The sequence below is a fragment of the Ambystoma mexicanum genome, chromosome 6p (genome assembly GCF_040938575.1).
Source record: "Ambystoma mexicanum isolate Mex_15411 chromosome 6p, UKY_AmexF1_1, whole genome shotgun sequence".
Classification (NCBI taxonomy): Eukaryota; Metazoa; Chordata; class Amphibia; order Caudata; family Ambystomatidae; genus Ambystoma; species Ambystoma mexicanum.
In genome coordinates this window covers 1,438,433,353-1,438,457,657 of record NC_090935.1, presented here as the reverse complement: position 1 = coordinate 1,438,457,657, position 24,305 = coordinate 1,438,433,353, and the positions used below count along the sequence as shown (strand labels likewise).

The window sequence follows — 24,305 nt, the reverse complement described above, 5'->3', positions numbered from 1 at the left end:
TACTGTGCTTTATTCACTGTTGGATTAAAAGGGTGCCCTTGATGATAACCCGTGTTTCGGCTCGGTGGTACATTTACGGTATTGCAAGGATGAACATGATGGTTTGAATAGTTTCTAATCTGTTACGTTATTTTCTCTTCTTGTTTTTTTTCTTATCTTTCCCATTTTCTCCCTCCTCATTCTATGATTTGAATGTTTTCAATTTTCTCATTCCCTACACAATCCTCCCCAACGCCAGTCCCTATTTTCTGTCACTATATCTGCAATTACATGTTGTGTTTATGAGCCACTATATGATTGATTGTGTAACAAACAATGTTTTGTAATGGCTAATCCCTGGGCATTGGGGGGTGTCATCATGGCTATTGTGATATATACTATAGTCTTTACGAATGACACAGTATTAATCGAAGTTGAATATACACTCTGGAATACTAGCCTAGATTTGAGAAAGGCTCTGCTGAGCCGAAACGTGTGTGATCATCAAGGGCACCTTTTTGATCCAACAGTGAATAAAGCACAGTAATTGTGATTAACTGGCGCAGAGTCCTGGAGTCTCTTTCTACAAATAATTCCCTAACTGGTTAGGCTTTATACCATTGTACTCCAGTGAATTGCAACATTTTACACATTCAATCACTCCAAAAAGTTTTGGATTCTACAATTTGACGCTGTGGTTATTTAGAAAATCTGGTTTGACAAGGAGTCGCCCAGTAGACCAGCTGTGAAAAAAGCCAAACCTTTCCTTCCATTTAGGGTCAAATCATGTTTCGGACGCTTTTTTCCCCTGACAACCTTAACAACCATGGTCTTTGTTTTGTCATTGTTTGTCAAGCCATTTTTATCACAAAAAACGAAAGAAAATCTGCAACTGATGCGGAAGTCGGACAAAAGTAAAAGTATGGTGTCATCAGCAAACCTCAAAACTGGGATTTTGTCATGGTCAGAGACAGAAGGTCGCAGACGAGACCATTTATAAATAAACAAAATGGGGCCCAATACACATCTTTGGCGTACTCCTATCTCAATGCTCACTTTACTATAATGCCCCAACCCTGCCATACTGATATCCCGGACGACCCCCCCCCCCCCATCAGAGTCCCTAAAGAAGGTAACCAGGTCTGCAAGAATCAAATCCGTAAATCAGAGGAATGGTGGTTTCTAGAGCCACCCGATCCCACTGGAGTAGTTTCTTATTGTGATCAGCGATGAGCACCTCAACAGTGGGTTACGCCATCTCATCCCCCAGCGAATAGGGACGCCAGATGACATCTCAAGGAGGAGGGGGTTATGATCACTCTGTCCTACTTGGGACCTAAAGTCCATAATGTAATACCAGGCCTCAAGATTCACCATGATGTAATCAATCAAGCTACAGCGATTTCCCTATTGGAAAGTTTTCTGCGCTGGCATATCTCCTGAAAAGCGCCCATTACAGAGCCGGATCTTGCTGCCAAGGAGTATCGCTGCCACTGACTCTGCCTTCTTATAATTCCTCTTGGGGTAGTGGGCTACCAAGTCGGGGATCCCCCAATATCGAATCCGCATCCTCTGTGAGATTTGCCATAATGTCCAACGGCTCATGTTGGAGATTAAAATTGCCATTACAAGAATCTTAGAAGCTTGGCCATGCGTTGACTTCCACCTCTGGGTAGAGGCCTGTACATAAAAGAACAAACCCATTCCCCCTGAGGCTGTCTTATGGTTAGAGGTTTGTAACAATAGGTTAGGCCCATCCAACCCTGTTAGGTGCATCTCTAAAATATCCATTGGGCATTCTCAATAGCTCTGACCCTCCTATACTTTTCAGTGCGGATCCAAAAGAGAATTGAAATTTTATTTGTATCGCGCTTGTACCCAAGTGGTTCAGAGCACGACGAGGCAAGGGAGGGGAACAAGGGAGAACAAAACAACGATCTTACTAGGCCCAGTGACATTGAGAACGCGCAAGTGCATGGCAGACAGAAAGGGGAACGTGCATGGGGGGGAGAAGTGGAAAGTGGTGAGAAAAGGAATGCAAATAAATAAATAATAAATAGCAACAAACAGTGGTAGTGCAGCCACATGCTAGGTTTAAGGCAACAGACCGGGTATGTCTGTTAAGTGCAGAAAAAAGGGGGGGGACTGTAGGGTTACAGATACAGACTCCAGTCAAAGGATTGCCAGGAGGCAGTGCGGGTGGGTGGCAGGGTGAGCAGTTACCTGGGCCCAAAAGTCAGTGGGTAACCAGGTGCACAATGCCGAGACACCACTAGGTCTTTCACCCCTGCCCTTAATGCGGGCTGCTGGAATGTTGCAAAACCCTGGATACTATGAGCAACCAGAGTCCATGTCTCCTGAAAACCAATAATATCGTGTGCTTGGATGAAAAATAACCAATCCTCGTCCACCATGTGCCTGGATAGCCCCGCAACATTCCAGAACAGTAAACTGATGTGGTCTGATAACATTTCCGCCACCCCACCACCCGGGGACCAAGCGATTCCTCCACAAACTGGAGTAGCAAGCGAGGGAGACGTAGGAAACACTGGGATGCAGTGTACGTCCCTTCAATCTGTCACCCAGGACCGAGACATTGTGAACGGAGAAAGTGGAATGTGTTACGCTCGTGGAAGCTTCAACCATTGGCGGCCGGCAGTCTGCTCCCCGTCGCTCCACCAATGCGGACACCAGGAATTCTGTTGCTCAATTTGGTTGATTCGGGGTACCTACGACCACACTGTTTGCTATCAGGGGTGGTTCTATTGGTAAAGGGTGCAGGATTTGTTCCTCCATCGGATTAGCCCTTAATAATGGATTTGTTCTTTCAGCCCCAGGTGGAGGAAGTTTTTCCACAGTTCCATTTAATAGCAGCCCATTTGCAATACGCCTAGGGCGTTAAAAGAATGTTATTTCTATATGTTTCAGGGGGCGGGACCTCTATTTGAGATTCGAGAGCCCCTCAGTCAATGTTCCAGTGGTAAGTTGTATTTTAATGCAGTCTCTCGCACCATCACCCCTTTTTCGCTCACAGGTATAGAAGTCCTTTCTAATTATTGAACAACGCCCCCTCCTTGTTTGAATCCAGTGGATCACCTTGTTCGTCAGGCTCTCCCTGGATTCAAAATTTCCCATTTGCATCCTCGGAACATTAAGCATAATTCAATCGAGTGTCCCCCCGAAGGACAAGGAGTAGGTCCTAAAATGGGATCATTTTATCATTTTTGGGATTGAAATGAGGGGTATTTTTTGAGGTCAGATAAGTATTAGTGTGCACTCTGTTGTAAGGCTATCTAAATGTGTGTGCTTTAATCACATGCACTATATTAGCCAAGCTGTCTACAGCCTAGCCGTTAGGTTTTTCCAGAGCACTTTGCAGAGTAGTTGCCAATGAGTTTCTCACATTCGCCTTTAAGGAGACCTCCCTACGTTCCTCCATTAGCGTCTTTACGAATCTCACTAGCAGATAAGTTGTATCCTTCCTACATACAGGCTGCAGCCCGCTGCCAGGGGCATCCTCTCTCATTTTGGGATGATCATTCAGCTCTACTGGAATACTTGATCTCTTTACCCCCGCCCACCCCCCAACTGAGCCATGGGTTTAGTAACCTCATACCCTGGGAGTATTTTCTCTACTTCCACCAGCAGAGGCAAAGGGGTGTTCGGCATAATTATGTTTTCACTTGCTAGTGCTGCATAGTTTCCAAGGGGACTAAGGCCTTAGCGTTGGATCTAGGTGTAGATAAAACAGGGCTTGCACTTTGCTCTCTCACACACCCTATCTTAGCATGATCTCCTTTATCTTCCACAGCACAATTTGACAATACCACAGTGGGCTTTTTCCCACCCTGTCTGTTTCCCAGGAGGATTAGCTATCCTCACAATTGCTACCCCTTGTATTACAGAAGGAGAGAGGACCAACTGTGCAATGTCACACAATAAGGAGGCAATCTGCTCAATCATGTAATTTTCTTCCTCAATGTGGGAGGTTGTGACAGTGGCCCTCTTCCCTGGCTGCGAAAGCAGTGATGATTTCACAGCCTTTCGTTTGGACATGCTTAGGCAATTTTAACTCAAGACTATTTACAGAAGAAAACATTGTCTGAGTAGTGTAAATACCACTCATTTATTGCACTGAAAAATAGTAACAAATACAGAAAAAAAGTTCACTTACAGAACCATTCAACATTAATAAAATAGATTAAAAGTGAATCAAGATACTGTTATGAGCCTTAAATACCAAAGACCTACTAAAACCTACTAAAATGTCCAGTGTCTCCAAGAATAATGGAATGATGATGATAAAGTTTATATCCAATGAGATTAAAAGTTCCTCCAGGGGGAGTAATAAAAAAGCAGTTACACGGTAGATGAGGTGCAGAGGTACGCCTGAATGGCTCACGGGACTGCCATAATCTGACACCCTGTCCTCCACTAAATAGTGCACTTCTGCAATAGCGCCCACGTTGAAATAAAGGCTACCACCGCATAGGAGGTTAGACCGGGAGCATAACCAGTCGCTGCCACTTGCCCAACAGGAGAGCCCTCCGCAATCCCAAACTGCAAGGTCCGTGAGCTTGAAAACACAAGAACCACAGGAGAGCACTGCTCGCAGCCCATGATCCAGGCATGGCTGAAGGGTATTCAATCCAGACATGTCAGCCAGACATTGTGGTTGGGGGGGGGGCACAGGACTCACCAGGACAGACCAAGCCAATGCCGTTCTTCCTGTCTGTCTGCTGACTAGCACCCCCAACAAGCCTCCAAGGAGCAGGTCCTGGTCAACAGCAACCCCAAGGTACTCACTTCCAGAACAGCCCCTTGTTACCCTTTTTCCTTCCCTAATCTTTTCCTTTTCCACAACCTCAGTATTACATTTAAGTGTCAAAAGTGATATATCAATGCCCACAGTGTCCTAGTAATTGAAGTCACCTCGGGGTGTAGGAAGTGTGTGTGTGACATCCCAAAATGGTATCTACTGGCTTAACTTAAATCTGAGGAAGTGTTGTGAAGTGTATTTTTTATTGATGCATATTAACCTTTCTCAAGAAAGCTTATTTAAAACCAACCGTTAAATAAATCATTATTTTATTTTACTAGAAAAAGTATGTGTTATTTGGATACTTGTAACTGTGAAACTCTTTGTTGCATCTCTACAACTCACATTTACCCCTCTGTCGGGGGGAAATTCTGCCGGGGTCGGCCGGGCCGTCCGCAGACCTCCAGGCAGGGAGGCCCCAACTCCTCCCGTGTATATCCCAGATGAGAAAGAGTATGACACACACAAGGAGCAAGGTGACTCTGCTGTTTATTAGACAAAACGGCAAGGATGGGTCAAGGAGCGTACGCGTTCGTCCTGACACACACACAATCGTGGGGCTCTCAGGCCCTTTTTACTGTATTATGACGCGCTACTTGCGTCACTTCAGAAAGTTAACAAAAAACCTATCGCCACTCTTAATTGGGTGCTCGAGTGGTAGGGTTAGTATAGCGCACATATAGAGAACGATGTTAGTGGACAAAGGGTAGTCAGGTGGTATATCTGGGTTGTCCCTACAATTAGATACATGAAAATTGTTACATGAAGACTCCTGGGGATTGGTTAACATTACTGACGTCAGTGATAAGAGCCCCATGTTCTGATTGGTGCGCCCGTGAGCTTCCCAGCCTGGGACCACCGCTGTTCCCAGCTCTCGGTGTACCTGCAAGGTGCAACAATGTTTCACTATGGGTACGTGCAGACAATGTGAGGATTTATTCATAGCTGGAAGGCTGACCGCTCCCACTGTCGCAGATGTCCATTGAGCCTTTCATGTGTATCTGCCTGTGTCCCGTAGCGAGAGATCCAGACGCCTCTTCTCTCCTGGGTTTGGCATCTCGTCAGGTTCGGCTTGGTCACGTGGGGAGGGACCGTGAAAGAGGCAGAATTCTGCACAATTAATATTGTTTTTCCACTGCGCGTCTGGTTTAATTTGCCGGTGTGACTTTAACGTTGGTGCGCGGAGTACGAGGTTGCAACATCGTGCCTTTGATGATTTGTTCTTGGAATGTGGGTTTGCAACATTGCGACCTTGGCTGGTTGCTCCACCGGGCTCTTTCTGCAGAATCAGCAACCTGACTCTTGCTTTGTTAATGTCCACGGGAGCTCTTGTTTGAGGCCTACTCGGGCCTGGTGCATAAGTAGTCCGTTTGGTGCATAGGTGCTTTTAGGTTATAGTAGCATATAGTTCCATGGCCAGTATCGTGTCTTCATTATACCTCTCATGGTGGTAACGGGTTTCAAGAGAAGCGTGAGCAAGCTTTATAGATGAGTTCATGACGCGTCTTGCGTTTCTGCATTCTGAAAGCCTATGTAAAAATAATAAAGATGCACGTCCGTGAATATGCCTGTCGCCTACGTCATAGCACTGAGTATATTCTTCGTGTAGGTTGGTGTGGGAATGTCCAGTGTATATATTTGTACAGATGTGCTTCCCGTTGTCTAGGTCGTCATGGCATCTCTAACGACGTGTAGATTTTAGTCTAGTTGATTCGTGCCGCAGGTGTCGGCATGGCCAGTGCGGGCTGCTGGGCAGGCAGATGGACACATCCGTATGTTCCTGTACCAGGGTATCTGGTCGTCTGGTAAATGGACAAACTCTTCTCGTGGCGGGTGTCTGGGTCGTGACCCTCTAGGCCAAGCACGAGAGGTGAAGGACGGGAGCCTGGTCTTCCATTCTCCCACTTCAGTCCCCCCTCTGGTTGACTTGTCGACCACAAACATATCCTTCTCGTTATCTCCTCTTACTCGCCATATCTTAGTTATTCCTCCTAGATGTCCATAATGGTTTACATGATCTTCAAATGACCAATACATATATTCACGGGTTCCTCCAGGGGTACAGTATACCCATTTCCCTATGTAGCTCCTGGGGTTTCTTGGGTTCTCGACCTTCACTGATGGTGGGTCTAGATGGTTGGTGATGATTTGGGTGTGCAACTTCTCCCTCCTGTATTATCACGCCTGTATGCTGGCCGTCATCTGCTGGCATCAAGGGGTGCATTCCCCCCCAACTCGTCAGTAGTGCGTGCCTTCCTGGCCTTCCAAAATCTAATTATGATCAGAGTAGCTCCAGCCAAAATAGTACAGCCCACTATTATTTTCAGTCCATCTGACAGCCAGGATGGCATCCATGACCATAATAGTGAAAACCAGCTCTTATCCTTGTTTACACCGTTACTTTCATCCATCATTTTGGAGTGCATCTGGGCCAATTGTGAAACTGCTTCTGTCAGTGTACCATTGTCAGCATCGTTGGCAGGTATGAACGTGCAGCATGATTGTCCTATCTTTGCACAAACTCCTCCTTCCATTGCTGTGAGAAGGTCCAATACATATCTGTTCTGGAGTGCTACCATCCTTACAGCTCGCAGCTCCTCTTTTATTGCGTTAAACCCATTTACTGTAGAATTGATGGTCATCATTAGTTCCCATCTAGTTATTTGGAGCCATTTTGCGTTTGCGTAAGCCTGCAGTCCCGGGTGTATTATTGAGGAGAAGAACATTGCTGCTCTGTTGAATAGTCTGCGTTCTGGCGGTATTGATGTTAGTGCCGTTTCCGACCTTCCCCACAGGTAATTTCCTGTCAGTGACTCTCCTTGTCTTTTTCTTCTATTTAGGACAGTATCATTGCTGTTGGTCCTGTTCCCTTGCTCCTCCTGAAGTGGTGCAGATCTCTTTCTTCTCTTATCCCCTTCATCCATTTTAGGAAATTTCGCCACATTGACGTGCTTCTTAGGTACCACTAGTGATGGTACATTGACGTGTACCATTGTGCACACACCATTCCACAGGGGAGGCAGTGTATGGTATGCCTTTTCTCCACAGGCCCAATAATGGTCCATTATTACTGCTGTTCCCGCTCCCCCTCAGGTAACTCCATCACACTTGCACAATTGGTGTTATATCCTACGTCCACCTCTCCTTTATGCTGGTAGCATACCTTGGGCGCAGTCAACGGTAGTATTGTTATTGGGTCTTCATCTTCTTCTACCCACGTGAGCATTGGTACATACTTGATCCACGTCGTCCAACATCGGTGATTGTGTGTCTCGATGGTTGAGATAGTTTCTTTTGTTACCATGTTGCTGCCAATTACTCCTATCTCCCAGCTGTTGTCCAGATACACCTTTCCTGTTATCGTCACCAGCGGCCTCTCCCAGCATCCTTGTTTACCCGGAACTTCAGTGGCGTACCAATCACATGGTAGATACTGCATTGTTACTTTCTTTGTTTCTCCTTTTGCAGGGCCACTTGTTATGTATTTGAATGCTTCAGCATGTAAACTGGTCTTGTGATAACTCAAATAGGTCTTGAGGAAGTTGTTTTCATATGGGTATGAGTCTCGTGTTTTCCATGTCATGTGCACTACTGTTCCTTGAAATCTTCCTTTCGTTTGGAACAGTGCCAAGTATATTATGCACTGTGCTGTTTTTTCATCTATTTCTGTGGCAACAAATGTTCGTGAAGCACTCATGGCGTATGGTATTAATGAGCAAACGTAGCAGCTATCCTCAGTTGTCTGCTTACCAATGCGGGTCATGTGTTGGTACCATATGTTGTTTGTGACGTGTGCTGAATCTTGTATATAATTATCAATACCTTTATTGTCTGAGTATGTGCTGCGTTTAACTCTATTTTGCTTGGGTGCAATGTTACTATTACCACCTGACGTAACACCTGTTGCAGCAGGGAGCGGGGGTATATTAGGTTTGGGTGCAGCAATAAAATTGATAGCATAGCTGTACTGCCAGACAGAGGCAGCCAAGAACCCGGTGATCATCAAAATCCCTATTATTTTTATTACATATGCTAATCTCACCGGCATTTTGCTCTTACCTTGCTGCAGTCCTGGCAGCGTATTCTTGCGACGTTAAAGTTGCCCGCCTAAAAATTCTCAAAATGCTTGTTATTAAATGTTAGTTTTGTTTCCTTTAAGCTCTCCCTATCAAATAGTCATTCAGTGCCCAGGCGAAGAGCTGTTCCCACGCTACTCTAAGTGATCGGTCTCTTAGGACCGGCAAGTATGGGCGGAGGTGGGGCATAGAATATTCTATGGCCAGGAGGAAGGCTGTGTAGTAGACACGTACCCTTCTCCTTTTTAGGTATGTTGGCCTTTTTATTTCGTATACAAATTGGTGTGACAATTCTTCTGGGTAGTTATCGTCTGGGAGTACCATCTACGCCTGGACAGTGGACTTGTTAGTTAGCTCTTTTCTTAACAATACAATAATACGCAATTCCTGTATGTGCAAGAGAAAAAAGAGAACATTCACGTGTTTACATGTGTATTTGTGCAGGCAATGTCTTTCAGTTTGTTATAACTGTACTTGGGAGTCAATGGGCGGGGGGGTTTGGGCTCAGATGGCGGAAGTATTTTTACTCTTTGAACGTGTGACCATGGGGTGGGCAGTATGGGGATCACCCCTTTCTTCGTCAGTTATTGTCTCCGGGGTAGCTGGGTAGTGACACGGTAAGGGAACAATTGGGTCGTTGTCTGTGGTAGAACTTCCTTCCGCTGTCGGGGATGTTGTTGCTGTTCTTCCAATGGACCTGTCGTTGGCGCTGGGGCGGGTCTGCAGTTTGTAGATCTTTACATCATGTAGGTGGTTCCAGGCACGCTTGTCCTTTAGTTTTACTGCTCTTGTTGATACGTCCTCTACCAGATGGGGGCCGGTGAACCTCTTATCGTTCCACTTCCTATTGAAATTGCGAAGTAGCACGTGGTCACCTTTGGCAAGTTTGCACAAGTTCTCTTTTTCCAATTCTGTACTGGCGCCTTCTTCTTGATTTCTGGTAGACCCGCCCCGTGTGCGCTCGAGCTGTTGAGACACAAACACAACACTAGTAATCAAAGAAGACACATATTGATACATTTCATCACCTAACACACTCGCTGAACTATCGTGGTCAGTGAATGCCCTTGACGTTGGCGTTAGGGGAAGGCGCATTTGACGTCCAGTAACCACCTCGTGAGGGGTGAGGTGGTGGTCGGACCCTGGCCTATTCCTTAATTCAAATAGGGCTAACGGAAGGCAATACAACCAACTTTTCTTTGTTGTTTGTTGTATCTTTGCAATTGCCTCCTTCAATAAGCCGTTCAGGCGTTCACATACACCGTTAGCCTGTGGGTGGTATGCACATGCAAATTTGTGTTTTATGCTCAGCAGGGATGTGATATGCTGGAACATTTCGTTTGCGAAATGCGGGCCATTGTCTGATCTTAACACCTCGCACACTCCCCACCTGGGGAAGACCTCCCTTACTAGGAATTTGGCTGCTCTAAATGCATCTGGGTGTGAACAGGGCCCTGCTTCAATCCACCTAGAAAATGGGCATACTACTACAATCATATACCTATTACCTTGACATATGTTGATCATATCAACATAGTCAATGTGAAGGTGCCGAAAAGGTCCTTCTGGCCGGGGTATGGTACCTCTTATCACTTTTAGGGTATGACCGGCCGTAAACTGTTGACATGTGAGACAATTGCTGATAAAATTTGACACATGAGAATTTAACTCGGGACAGAACCAATCTTCTCTAATTCGTGCTGCAATTATTTCCTTGCCTGTATGGGCTGGGTGATGTAATTGGCTCAGGGCGGTATTTAAAAGTGCCAACGGTATTACAACTTTCCCAGTGCCACCCTGGCGCCATAGTGCGTCGGTTGGTGACATTGTACATCCTCTTTTTACCCATATTTCTTTTTCGGCCATTGGTGCAGCCGCTTGTAGCTCCATAATCTGTGTGGCTGGGAGATGGGTGTACCCTTCTCTTATTAACATCTCCCTAGCCATTCCCCTCCCTCTCCCTCTCTGTGAGTCTGTGGGGTTCCATATCTCACCAAAGTATGCAGCATATTTCGCATGTGCGTCTGCTGCTGCATTCCCTTTTGAGACGTGGTCTTCACCATTGGTGTGTGCGGTGCATTTGACTAGGGCTAGTTCTTGGGGGTCGTTTATTACTTCAATTAGTTCAGCCAACAAGAGGGCATGTTGCACTGGAGTGCCATCAGCTCTCCTAAACCCTCTTCTTCTCTGAGTGGACAGTGGATGTAACATATGCACTGTCGGAATATATGGTTACTCGTTTGTCAAAACTTTCCTTTAATGCCAATATTAGTGCAACCAGTTCCGCGGCTTGAGCAGAGTAATGCTGTGGTAATTGTACACACTTCATAGCCACACACACCGGCGCCTCCATCATTTTTACCACTGCTGCCCCAGTCCTCCGTATCCCATCTCCTTGATCAATAGTTGATGACCCATCAATAAACAAAAGCTCACCTCCCTCTAGTGCATTTTCTTCAACTTTTCTAGTACATGAGTACATTTCAGTTATTTGGGTACAGTCGTGGGCGTAATCTCCCTCCTCAATTACTTCTGCTAGGAACCTTGCAGGGTTAACCGTGCTACATCTAACAATTGCTAGTTCAGCCCTAGACAAAATGATCTCATAACCTGATGCCCTCTGTGTCGTTAGTGTGGACTTGGGTTTATTCAATATTGCAAATAGTGCATGTTCCACAAACAGTGTAGTTGGACACCCCATGGTTATTGCTGATGCCTTTTCCACTGCAAAAGCAGCTGCAGCGAGACCTTGTTCGCAAGGGAAGTGGCCTAACATCACAGGGTCTAAGTGACCGCTGTAAAATGCTACTGGTTTATAGCCCATGCTCGTTTTTTGGGCCAATACTGCTTTCATCACTGCTGAGTCGCAATGTGAAAATATAAAAAAGCATCGCTCATAGTCTGGGCATGCCAGTACTGGAGCAGTTGATATCGCGTCTTTCAATTCGTCAAAGGCCTCCCTCATTTCCATAGTCCACCCCAACTTTTTCTCCCCTTTATTGGCTTCCCTCAAACCCTCAAGCAGGGGTCCTATGTATGAACTGTAATCAAATACCCATGCTCTACAGTAGTTGCACAGCCCCAGAAATTGCTGCAGTTCTCTCAGTCTGTGGCATGGGAGTGCTTGAAATGGCCTGTGCTCTTTGTGGTGCAATCTTTCTTCCATGTTGGGATATCAGTTGGCCAATGTAAAGTACCTGTTCCTGACAGTATTGTATCTTTTCCATGTCTACCTTGTACCCCTTTTCAGCCAATATCGTCAACATTTTTAAGGAGTCCTCTCTACATTTACTTTCGTTTGTACTGCAAATTATTATGTCATCCACATACTGTAACACTGTGCTTTCCACCTCAACGTTACCCAAATCCATTTGTATTACTCTATTGAAAATTGAGGGTGATTCACAATACCCCTGTGGTAATCTGGTATGTTTCCACTTTGTATTTCGGTAAGTGAAGCTTGTCAAATCTTGTGAGTCTGGGTGTAATGGTATTGAGAAAAAAGCATTTTTAAGGTCAATCACTGTAAATCGTGATGCTTCTGCTGGAATGCCACACAATATTGTGGCCGGGTTTGCTGTTACTGGATACTCTGCTTCTACTATGTTGTTCAAGGGCCTGAGGTCCTGTATGAAGCGCCAAGACCCCCCTTTAGCCTTGCGCACCGGGTACACAGCCGTGTTACATGGTGATTCTGAGGGGACCAATATGCCATTGTTTATTAGGGCCGTTATGGTTTCATATATGCCCTCATCTGCCTCTTTTGACAATGGGTACTGTTTCACTCTTGGTAGTATGGCACCTTTTTTCAATTTTATCCTTACACCCCCTATGCTTTTTATGCATCCCACGTCATAAGGGCTAATAGTCCATAATGATTTGGGCACCTTTGACATATCCTCCTTAAAGAATGGGACTGGGGTGCATGCGGGTGCCTCAAGTGCCATTGCAATTTTCTGTGCTACTTGTTTGTGAGCCACTCTTAGCCATATTTCTACACTCATCATGAACACCATTTCACCTTCCTCCTTTTCTTCTGAGAACAGCTCTTCATCTCACACCTGGGTCAGCCTACATCCTTCTGCTAGTGCTATCACTGCCCTCCATGCTCTCCCTTCTTTATCTTGGGCGTGCACAGCAACATAATCAGCTGTTGCAATAATGCTCTCGATGTCCATTACAAACACCTTTCCTTCTGGTTCATTAACAGGTGTTTCTGGTCGGAACAGATAGGCTGCTGGCCTCCTCCATATTTTCCCTTCTATCCCTGGCATCCATGCAAATGCCATGTCTGTGCCATACTGGAATAGCTCGCCATCTACTGGCTCCGCCCTAATCGCTGTCTGTCCACAGTATGCTTGCATAATCTGTCGTGCTGCGAGCATGTTAATCCCTGGAGTAGAGCAAATTATGCCATCCTCTGTAAAGGAGATCGTCATATTCAACCTGTTTATTATGTCCCTCCCCAGTATATTTACTGGTGAGGCACTATAATACAAAAGTGGAACCGACAGATCATAATCTCCAATAGATAAGGGAACGTTATCAGTAAAGGGAACCAACCCTTTAGCCCCAGAAAATCCTTGGGTGTTCATGGCTTCGCCTGACATCTTAAATTTACCTTCCCTTATGCAAGACCGGGTTGCCCCGGTGTCAACAAGGAATGATAATATTTTGTCACCTATCGTTACCTCTATGCGTGGCTCCTCCGCACTATTAGGTGTTACTGACAGGATGGGACACACCAAGGCCGTCTGTGGGCTGTCCTATTGAGGGTACAATGATTGGCCGTTCCCTGTGTAAGGGTTGTGTCCCAACACCGTCACCCTACCCAATTGCGTTTGTTGAGTTTGGGGTGGTTGTGTTAGCGCTACTTGTTGTTGTGGCAGTGGCTGTTGTGTTATTTGTTGTTGTGGCAGTGAATATGTTTGTGGCTGTTGTTGTGTTATTTGTTGTTGTCGGTCACTTCCTTGTTGTAACGTCTGCTGTTGCTGTATGCCCTGCTGTTCTTGTGAGGTCCTAGGTTGTGCTTGTTCATTCCATGCTGGTGTTCCTGGCCTGACCCTACACGTGCGTGACATGTGTCCTAATAGTCCGCAACTCCAACACACGGGTGGTTGCCTGCTTTGCCATGGGAAGCTCCCTGTGTTGTCCTGGTATACTGGTTGCCCCGTGGGGTAGGAATTTCTAAGTCCCCCCACCTGCTGTTGGGTATTATATCCGTATCCTCTCCCTCTCATAAATCCTCCTCTCCCTCTGTTATAACTATAATACCCAGCTCCTTGCATTGGGTACCCTCCTCCCATGTTTGGTGCGTGTAATTGCAGTGGCGGCACTTGCTGTATTACACTTTGTGGAGGTGCTATTTGAGCGCGATCTTGTGCAGCCACTACTTGTGTGGGGCTTTGGGCCATTGGTGTGGGCGTAGTTATTAGTGCCCCTTCCATTGTGTATTTAGTAAGTTTTTTCTGTACTAGTTTGGCCTCTTCTGTTTTCCTGTCCTCTTCCATTTTGTTTCATTTTTCCTTGCCATGTCCTGCAGTGATGTACTATAGTCAGCTGTATTTCTGGCCATGGTTTTGCTTCCATTCCCACTACTTTCTTTAGTTGTTTCTGAACTCCTTCTGGGAGCCCTTGTACTAGTATATGATAAAATATGGCTGGTGTTTTGTCCCATTGTTCTCTAGTTTCCATGCGCCACTTCTCTTGAATATCCTGGATATAATCAACAGGATCCTCATTCTCACGCATCTTACGGGAAGTAATTGCTCCTATGTCTGATGTGTCTGGGTACTGTACTCTCAGTGCCTGCCATAGCGCATGTCTGCAGTTTGCAAATGGCGCCCCATCATGCGATGTGTTCGTTATTGTTACCCCATGGAATTCCGCTCTCTTCCAAATGTCATCCGCTCTATCCCCTAATATTGATATTAACAGGCCCTTCACATCTCCTACTGCTAGTTTCTGCCCTGCGGTGTGTTTTTCCATTTCATATATCCACTTACCCGCACCTCCACTTAGTGATGGGAGCCTACATTTTATATTTTCTTTATCCGTATGCTTCCAAGGTACATACTGTGGTCTAACCCCTCCTCTCTCCAACAGTGGCATTAAGTTGTGTCTTGTGTCACCCTTTACGTTCCATAATATCGAGTCCTCACACCCCTCCTCTTCTCCTGTTTCCTTTACCTCTTCAAGTTCGTCCTTATTACCCCTGCTCCTACCTCCTTCTCCGTCCTTTCCCCTTTTTTCGTCATTTCCTGTGTTTAATGTGGGCATTTTTATTTGTCTGTCTTGCCTGCGACTAGGGAGGTCCCTAAGCCGACATGCATAGGGAGTCAATTCGTCCATGAAGGGCGCGAGCTTTATTCTGCGCAGCGAGCGTGCGGCGGTTGAGCATGTAGGGTGCGATGGGGGAGGGCGTGATGGAGATGGGGATGGTGTGGCTTCATGGGTTTGTTTTTCCACTAGTTGTTGCACCCCCTCCTCACTTCTCTCCAGCTCCTCCCTTCTCCTACTGATCCATGGCGAGTCTGTTTGTTCGAGTGAGGTACAGCTTATCTAAGCTTTTCCTTTCACTCTCTCTTCCTCCCCTCTCTACTCCTTCTTCCTCCTCACTGCAAAAATCAGTCATAAATGGTATCCCCCACTCTGCCTTTTTCCCTTTTACTGTTACTGTTTCTAAGTCTATTAGGTCCATTTCTCCTCTTCCTTTGTTACCAACTGCTCCCCCTGGTGCTGATGTTGTTGCTACTTCTCTACTTCTATATACATCCCCCCATTTTTCACTCTCCCTACTCCTCCCTTCTCTTTCCCCTTCACTCCTCTCCTCCATCTCCCTACTATTTTCCTCCCTTTTCCTTTTTAATTCCTCCATCACTTCGTTGCTCATCTGTTCCAATATTCTTTCATCCTCTTTCTTCCTTTCCCATTTCACCCTTTCTCTTTCTTTCCCCTCTTCATATTTCTTAGCTGTCTCTGATAGTACCCTCCTCCTCCATATTGCCATTTCCTTTTCCTTTTCTTCTTCTTCCTTCTTCTTTTCTCTCAGCACTACTCTTGACAGCCTGTCTGCTGCTGCTTTTACCCTTTCAGCTTCTCTCCTTTGCTCCTCACTTCGTTCCCTTAATTTTTCCAATTCGTCCTTACCTTCTTTCCTTTTCCTCACTCTCTCTCTCTCTTTCCTCCCTCTCAAGCTGTTTGATCAATTCATTCTGCTCATCCCTTAGCTTTGCTAATCTTTCCTCCAAAATCTCTTCCTTTTGTCGTAATAGCTCCTCCCCCCTCATCTCACTCTCTCTTGTACTATCCTCGTCTGTTCTCTTTACTACCTCCCTCTCTTCTCCAGTTAGTGAACCTCGTAATTTTAATAATATCTGTGCAGCTACCCACTCATCATTTCCTATCTCTACAGTCTGCTCTTCTCCAATCCTCCCCTCCCCCACTGTCATCTTCCTATGAGCCACATATGGTGGAGGGCTGTATGCCGGGTTCGAGTATCCTTCAGCCGCCCTTAACTGTCCTTCTATTTCTCCTAATTCTCTTAAAGGGTACAACCCTCCTCCCTCTGTTTTCACTCCCGGTGTTATGGGTATCTCATTGCTCGGTTCCTTTTTTATGTCGTCTGATTTATCAATCTTTTCTCCTCCCTGTCCTCCGTTCCCCGTATTCTTTGTGCTTTCACACCTCTTTTCCCCATCCGTTCCTTCTTTCTTAATCTCCTTTTCTTCCGGTGTTTCCCCCATAGTGAACATTCCATTTGGTCCTGGTCGGGACCCCTGGAACATCCTCCATAAGTAAAACACCTCCACATGGTTTGCCAACTTCTTCCCCTTGTATGTATTGTGCAGATGGTTTAGCAGTGAATGTTGGGCATATGGATCGAAACTACCATTAGGCGGCCATGGTGTTAACATTTTGTTGTCCGTCCCCTGGGTCCACTCTATGCTGTACTTAATTAATTTCTCCCTGTGGGGTGGCAGTGTGGTGCATATGTGTTGTAGTGGAGTAGTGAGGGTGTTCCCCCACCCTCCCGACCCTGTCCCGTATGACATAGTGGCGCTCCCCTTGTTACCCTTCCCTTCACTAGCAGTTTACAATATACAACCTTATATTGTTTACCTGGCCCCGCAAGTGTGGGGACTTAAGACAATCCTTTGACAGAATATGCAGTAAAAATTATTAAAACATAAAAACAAAAATATATGTATGTATGATTTTATATTGTATATCCCTTCCCCTGCGGCCGAAGCGCACGCAGCCCCCTGCGGCTGCGTACCCCTTACAACGCTCTTATACAGTCGTCCTGTTTCCCCGTTCTCCTCCCCCTTTTACACTTGCCGTGGCCGGCGTTCTCCGTGCGCAGCCACGCCCCTCTCCCCTTCTCCTCTTCCGATCCACTCGTCTACCGTTTATCTCCGTATCCGTTCCCTTATGTTTCTCTTCCCCACCACTCTCAAACCCAAAGTTCCTTGTGCTTGCGATATCCTATTAAATCCCTACTGGTGACGTCACCGATCTCTTCGAGCTACTGGTACATTCTTATTATGTTTTTTTAAAGTTCAAAATACACTTGCAATCTACCCCCGCTAACCCTACAGCTGTCTTCCTGTCTCTCCTGGAACAAGGTAATCAAATCAATAATATAATCGGACTGCGCACGCTGCGTCGCCTCGCGTGTGATACGCCCCTCAACAGGAGGGCTTAACCAGCCAACTATCTTCTGTATTGGGCAACTAGGCAACTAGCTACCGCCTACAGGGAAACGTCATCTACCTATCGAGTTTCTTGCTCGAACAATAGGAATCCTCGTCTACTCATTGATCAATAAATGCCAAATCGTAGAAAACCACACGCCCCCACCCTCACACGTAGTCGCAATTTAGGCCAATCAGTGTCTTACGAGCGGCCGCACGTGATGTTTTCGTGCCCCGCCCCCCTCTTTCGCGTAACGTAGCCGACTGCTCTCGCACTCGTTTCGCTACCATTCATTCCATTGGCAACACTAAGTTGTTAGACCTTCGCCGCGCATCTGTACAACACCTCCCTCCTCCCTTATTTACTTCCTCCCCCTCCCTCACAATTTCGCATTGCTTGTTGTGCGTGTCATGCTCACCAAGTTCTCTCGATGCAGGGCCGCTCGACTGCGTGCACCCCTCCAAGCGGCTCGCCACCTCCCCTCGTCTGGACCACGTCTGGACACTCTCCAACCGCGGGCGGGATACTTCTCAACCGGCTCCCGAGGGCCAATATCCGGATTGCGCTGTCCGGTCTTCTCGCAGCTCCGCGATGGTCCTGTAGTCCTCAGAAGGGGGCAACGGCAGAGGGGGCCGCGCCGCCGGGCCTCCTCGCAACGGGAGTGCCTGGAAAAAGTAAAAATAAAAAGTCGATCTTAAACAGACCCCGTCCGTGCCTCCAACTTGTCGGGGGGAAATTCTGCCGGGGTCGGCCGGGCCGTCCGCAGACCTCCAGGCAGGGAGGCCCCAACTCCTCCCGTGTATATCCCAGATGAGATAGAGTATGAGACACACACAAGGAGCAAGGTGACTCTGCTGTTTATTAGACAAAACGGCAGGGATGGGTCAAGGAGCGTACGCGTTCGTCCTGACACACACAATCGTGGGGCTCGCAGGCCCTTTCTACTGTATTATGACGCGCTACTTGCGTCACTTCAGAAAGTTAACAAAAAACCTATAGCCACTCTTAATTGGGTGCTCGAGTGGTAGGGTTAGTATAGCACACATATAGAGAACGATGTTAGTGGACAAAGGGTAGTCAGGTGGTATATCTGGGTTGTCCCTACAATTAGATAAATGAAAATTGTTACATGAAGACTCCTGGGGATTGGTTAACATTACTGACGTCGGTGATAAGAGCCCCATGTTCTGATTGGTGCGCCCGTGAGCTTCCCAGCCTGGGACCACCGCTGTACCCAGCTCTCGGTGTACCTGCAAGGTGCAACAATGTTTCACTATGGGTACGTGCAGACAATGTGAGGATTTATTCATAGCTGGAAGGCTGACCGCTCCCACTGTCGCAGATGTCCATTGAGCCTTTCATGTGTATCTGCCTGTGTCCCGTAGCGAGAGATCCAGACGCCTCTTCTCTCCTGGGTTTGGCATCTCGTCAGGTTCGGCTTGGTCACGTGGGGAGGGACCGTGAAAGAGGCAGAATTCTGCACAATTAATATTGTTTTTCCACTGCGCGTCTGGTTTAATTTGCCGGTGTGACTTTAACGTTGGTGCGCGGAGTACGAGGTTGCAACATCGTGCCTTTGATGATTTGTTCTTGGAATGTGGGTTTGCAACATTGCGACCTTGGCTGGTTGCTCCACCGGGCTCTTTCTGCAGAATCAGCAACCTGACTCTTGCTTTGTTAATGTCCACGGGAGCTCTTGTTTGAGGCCTACTCAGGCCTGGTGCATAAGTAGTCAGTTTGGTGCATAGGTGCTTTTAGGTTATAGTAGCATATAGTTCCATGACCAGTATCGTGCCTTCATTATACCTCTCATGGTGGTAACGGGTTTCAAGAGAAGCGTGAGCAAGCTTTATAGATGAGTTCATGACGCGTCTTGCGTTTCTGCATTCTGAAAGCCTATGTAAAAATAATAAAGATGCACGTCCGTGAATATGCCTGTCGCCTACGTCATAGCACTGAGTATATTCTTCGTGTAGGTTGGTGTGGGAATGTCCAGTGTGTATATTTGTACAGATGTGCTTCCCGTTGTCTAGGTCGTCATGGCATCTCTAACGATGTGTAGATTTTAGTCTAGTTGATCCGTGCCGCAGGTGTCGGCATGGCCAGTGCGGGCTGCTGGGCAGGCAGATGGACACATCCGTATGTTCCTGTACCAGGGTATCTGGTCGTCTGGTAAATGGACAAACTCTTCTCGTGGCGGGTGTCTGGGTCGTGACCCTCTAGGCCAAGCGCGAGAGGTGAAGGACGGGAGCCTGGTCTTCCATTCTCCCACTTCACCTCTTGAGATAAGTCTGGCTCCTCAGTCACGCTACAAACTTGTGTAGTGCAGACCGATACCAACCTTCAAAGGTTCCCCATCTTATGTGGAGTGCTGGGGGGTGTTGGGCAATATTGTATGTAGTAACCCTGTGGGAGACTACACCAGCCTTGTCCTTTTGGCAATAGGCAACCCAACCTTTGGTATAGCTCTGTACTACACAAGTTGGTAAGAGTGACTGAGCAGCCAGACTTCTCTCAAGAGGGGTCAATGTGAGCTGTAGAGGTGTAACATAGATATTCACAGTGACAAGTATTCAAATAACACTTATACTCAAGGTTTCTTATTAAAATAATTATTCATTAATTTAACAGTCAGTTTTAAAATCAGCCTTCTTTAGAAAAGGCAATATGCAACAATACAATACACTTCAGCAATACTCCTTCAGTTTCAGTTAAGTAGATAACCTTTTGGGATGTCACACACACACACTTCCTACACCCTGAGGTGACTTCAATTGCTACGACACTGTGGACATAGTTTTATATCACTTTAACACTTAAATGTAATACTGAGATTGTGGAAAAATGAAATACAGTAACTTATGTATGACTTTTTGACGGACAGATGAACGCAAAGTCAGAGGATAAGAAGAGTCTGCAGGGAGCCAGGACAACTAATGTTGATTGAACAAAGTCTAGGCGAGCCGAGGCACTTTATGAAGATAGCACAAAAGTCTTGCACAATGTTAGTTTATAGAAAAGAATCACTGTTGGGCCACAAGCTGGGAGGCTTGTGAAAAGCAAAGATGCAAGCAACTCTGCAAAGGGCAGCAAATGCAAGTCTTCAGTGAGAGCAAGCAGGCTACACGCAACAAGAGGTAAGTACCCCTAGTTCGACAGTGCCTTAAGTCTGAGCAAAAGGGTCCAGCTGGCTTCTGTTCCTGTTGTAGTCCTGCAGATCCTGTGTTCCTGGGCCTCAGTCATGGGTACAAGAGGGAGGACGTCTGGGGACTCCTGCACTACGGTTTGTAGGTCAGCTGCAGCAATGGGCACAATTCAGATCAGAGGCACTTTGCAGTTTCAGCTACTGGAAAATAGCACCACTGCGGTTCTTGGACACATTGTGGGCTTCCCTTGCTTCTGGGGTCCAGCACTCTGTTGAGGTGGCTCAGGCTTGGGTCACCCTGCTTCGGGAGAGTCCTCAGGATCTTCCTGGAGCTCGGGTCCGGCTTAAAGATGATGCACTTGTTCCTGGTGTTCCTGTCCCCTGGCACTCTGTTGCAGCAGCGAAGAAGTACAGCCAGCAGGGAGAAGGGTTCCAGTCAAGTTCGCCTTGGGGTCAGTTGGTCCCACCAACCCAAGGGAAGTAGTAGTCAGTTTCAGGCTTCTCTAGTCGATGCAAAAAATTGGAGCTTCAGCACTGCAGCAGGGCTTCACCGGGCAAATCAACGTTCCAGGATGGTGCAGCACGCTTCTCTTCCAGTTTCTTCTATGGTTCCTTCGTCCAGTGGTCGACTCTGCCTTCCTTGCAAAAGAACTTGCCTTTTATGCAGGTTTCTCCCATTCATTCACAGCCTAGCTGTCACTCACACAGCAGGATGGCTGTCCTACAAGGACAGCCAGTCAGCCAATCACCTTTGGGTGCATTCCTGTAACCAAGGAGACTAAGCACAGGGAATTTCGGGAACCTCCCTCGCTTCCTGCCCTGCCAGACATACTGGAGCCAGAGGCGGGCTTCACCCGTGAATCCCACCAAAGACAAAATGAACAAAGGGACCAAACCTGGTCTGGCACGCAGAGTAAATCCCAAGAAGGACCTCGCAAACAAGAAATGGCAAAAAAGACCACTGGGGCCATTTTTACAAAATGGGCTCCCATGGGTGCAATACTGGAGCTGAGGATTGAGCCTGGGGTAAAAAGGCACAATGGTAGGAAAATTAAACCACTGCCACCAGCCATTATTTGTGGTGAGGGTAACATAAAAAATGTGACATGAGAAGGTAGACAAAGGGGATACTAAGTAACCCCTCAGCACTTCACATAAGATGGTGTGTGCTGGGTCTACAAAGAGAAAAAGGTAAGTAAAGTCAATTTCACTTTACTACTCTTGGAAACAGTAGTTTATCGAAGAGAAGGTATTTAAACCTTAGCAGAAATCCAAAGGACATCTGACACTGCACTGAAGGTGCTGTGTCACAATACAAAAAGATGCCTATGGAGTTTGTCAGACTCCAAAAACAAAAGAAACAGACTTTTTCTCACTCAAGTATTTTTATCTGATTTGGACTCTGTTTCTTTTGTTTTTGGAGTAGAAAGTTAAAAGGGGATCCCCTAGGGCAACCCAGCCACAACAGGCAGTTATTGCCAAAGAGGATAACATTTAAAAGACGCAACAGAAAGTCTAAAAAATGACTCCCATAAAAAGAGTAAAAGATTCTGTGAGTGTGGAAAAAGGTTCCCACTCAGCGGTATAAGGAAAAGTAATCCACCAGTAAAGCAAAAAAGTTCTGGGCTTGACACTGGTCAGTTAAGATTTTCATAGTAATGATACATCTTACTAACAGACAAAATCCAAAAGGCCAGCAGGGAAATGCCTCATTTGGGAAAAAGAAAACCAACACAGGATTTCTGACTGAACAGGTGGATATTGCACGCATTGAAGGGCCTGATTAGAGGTCAGGAGAGACGGATTTCAAATATATTGGTGGGGAAGAAACCCGATATCTCAGATCAGGTGTCTAATGGAATTGTATCAGCCAGCTGGTAGATCAAATTCTTGTATAGGAGAATTCTGCCAAAGAGATAGGGAAGCAAGAGGTTAGGCAGATCACTGACGTGTATGTTGGGTGTAGTCCTAAAGGTATGCGCTTAGACCTTTTTCAAAATCTAATGTGCCTTACACGTTGTCATTGATTGGAAAAGTAATATTGCAAAAGGTCATGGGCATGCGTTGATATATTTTTGTCTTCAGGATGTGACTGAAGAGGACATAGCAGCCGAACTGGCTATAATTCATGGTCAGATGGGTTACATCATGCAGCAACAGGGTCGGACCGAGGATGCATTGCAACTATACAATCAAATAATCAAATTGAAGTAAGTATAGACATCTATATTGTGTTTCTTTTCGCTCGTCAGACTCTGTAGTGTTCTATTGTGCAATGATAGCCATTGGTTCTTTTTGCAGGCCTACTGATGTGGGATTGCTTGCTGTTATTGCAAACAACACCATCACTATTAACAAGGTAGGAAACTTTACTTCTTCATTGACTTGTCATTACTGTATTAATGAATGAAACGGTGCTTGGTTGGGGCAGACAGCCCGATTACATACATTTGTGAATTACACATGTTGGTAAAGATATTTTTATTGGTTTTCCAATAATGTTAAAAACGTTCCCTCCATCAGTCCTCCAGTACCCCCACCACACCAGGTCCTTCCAGTAATTATACCATCAGTCTTAATTCTGCTGACATCACTCCAAATCATGACCTGCCTTCAATTCCTGTCCTGGAAAGGTGTCTGTAGTGCCCTAGGCTTGAAGCATCTCGGGGCCCCTGCTGTAATGGAGGACTCCAAATTGTTTCAAATGTCCCCATTCTCCCTTCAATCGTTGCTGTTAGTTTGTCCTCGGTGGCTTTTTGCCAGATCTTTTTAAATTCACTGGCCCATTGTCAGGGGTGGGGGGGGCGGCAGGGGTGGAGCCTTCTTTCTCCACATAGAGCTAATTACTATCTTAGCCACTAACCTTGTGCAATTAACAAGCTTTAACATTGCTTCCCTCCAATCCATTAATCACCTGAAGCCAGACCCAGCAGTATAAATTCTGGCTTAATAGCCCACTGTATCCTTAAAGATTCTTTTTCTATATCCTCAAGTAACTACAGTTCTTATCTATCCTAAAACGTTATCGTCTGAGAGATTGGCATAGGTGAAAGTTTCAAATGCATAGGATCGAATGCCAAAAGGGTCGAATCAAAGGGACCTAAAACCAGAGAGTCGAATGTTTTTATTTTTATTTTAAAACATTTTTTTTTGGGGGTTCCTTTTTTGTGGTAAAAACTTTTTTTTCAAAAACAGAAACCCAAAAAAATATATATTTTTAAAAAAAAATTCGACCCTTTGGTTGTAGGTCAAATTGAGTCGACCCTTTGGCATTCAATCCTTTTGTATTAGGTACTTTACCTGGACACCTTCTACCAACTATTGTGTGATTTTTCTACCGCAGGCTATGTCCATAGCGTCGGTAGTGCACATTAGGGACACCCAAGTATCAACTTTTTTCGCCATTACTAGCGTAGTTGTTGTTTGTCAACCCTTCTACCATTCTGTTTTGCCTTTGGCGGGAACCCTTGGGTGTTCCTGCCTAGGCTGCAGAATGTCTGGACTGGCAGGAAGTAGGGAAGGAGTTTTCCATCCCCCTGTCGTTTGTCTGCCAGAATGCCTGAATGGGACCAGCTCCCACTGGGGGTCT

General features: G+C 46.1%; 1 protein-coding gene across 1 annotated transcript in view; it reads left to right on the top strand.

Annotated features, from left to right (window-relative positions):
* SRP72 (signal recognition particle 72) overlaps window positions 1-24,305 on the top strand; it is a 448,841-nt gene that overhangs the window by 189,179 nt on the left and 235,357 nt on the right. The window contains exons 8-9 of the mRNA XM_069626163.1: window positions 22,802-22,926; window positions 23,018-23,075. Of these exons, the coding sequence (XP_069482264.1) occupies window positions 22,802-22,926; window positions 23,018-23,075 (183 nt within the window). The remainder of the gene's footprint in view (window positions 1-22,801; window positions 22,927-23,017; window positions 23,076-24,305) is intronic.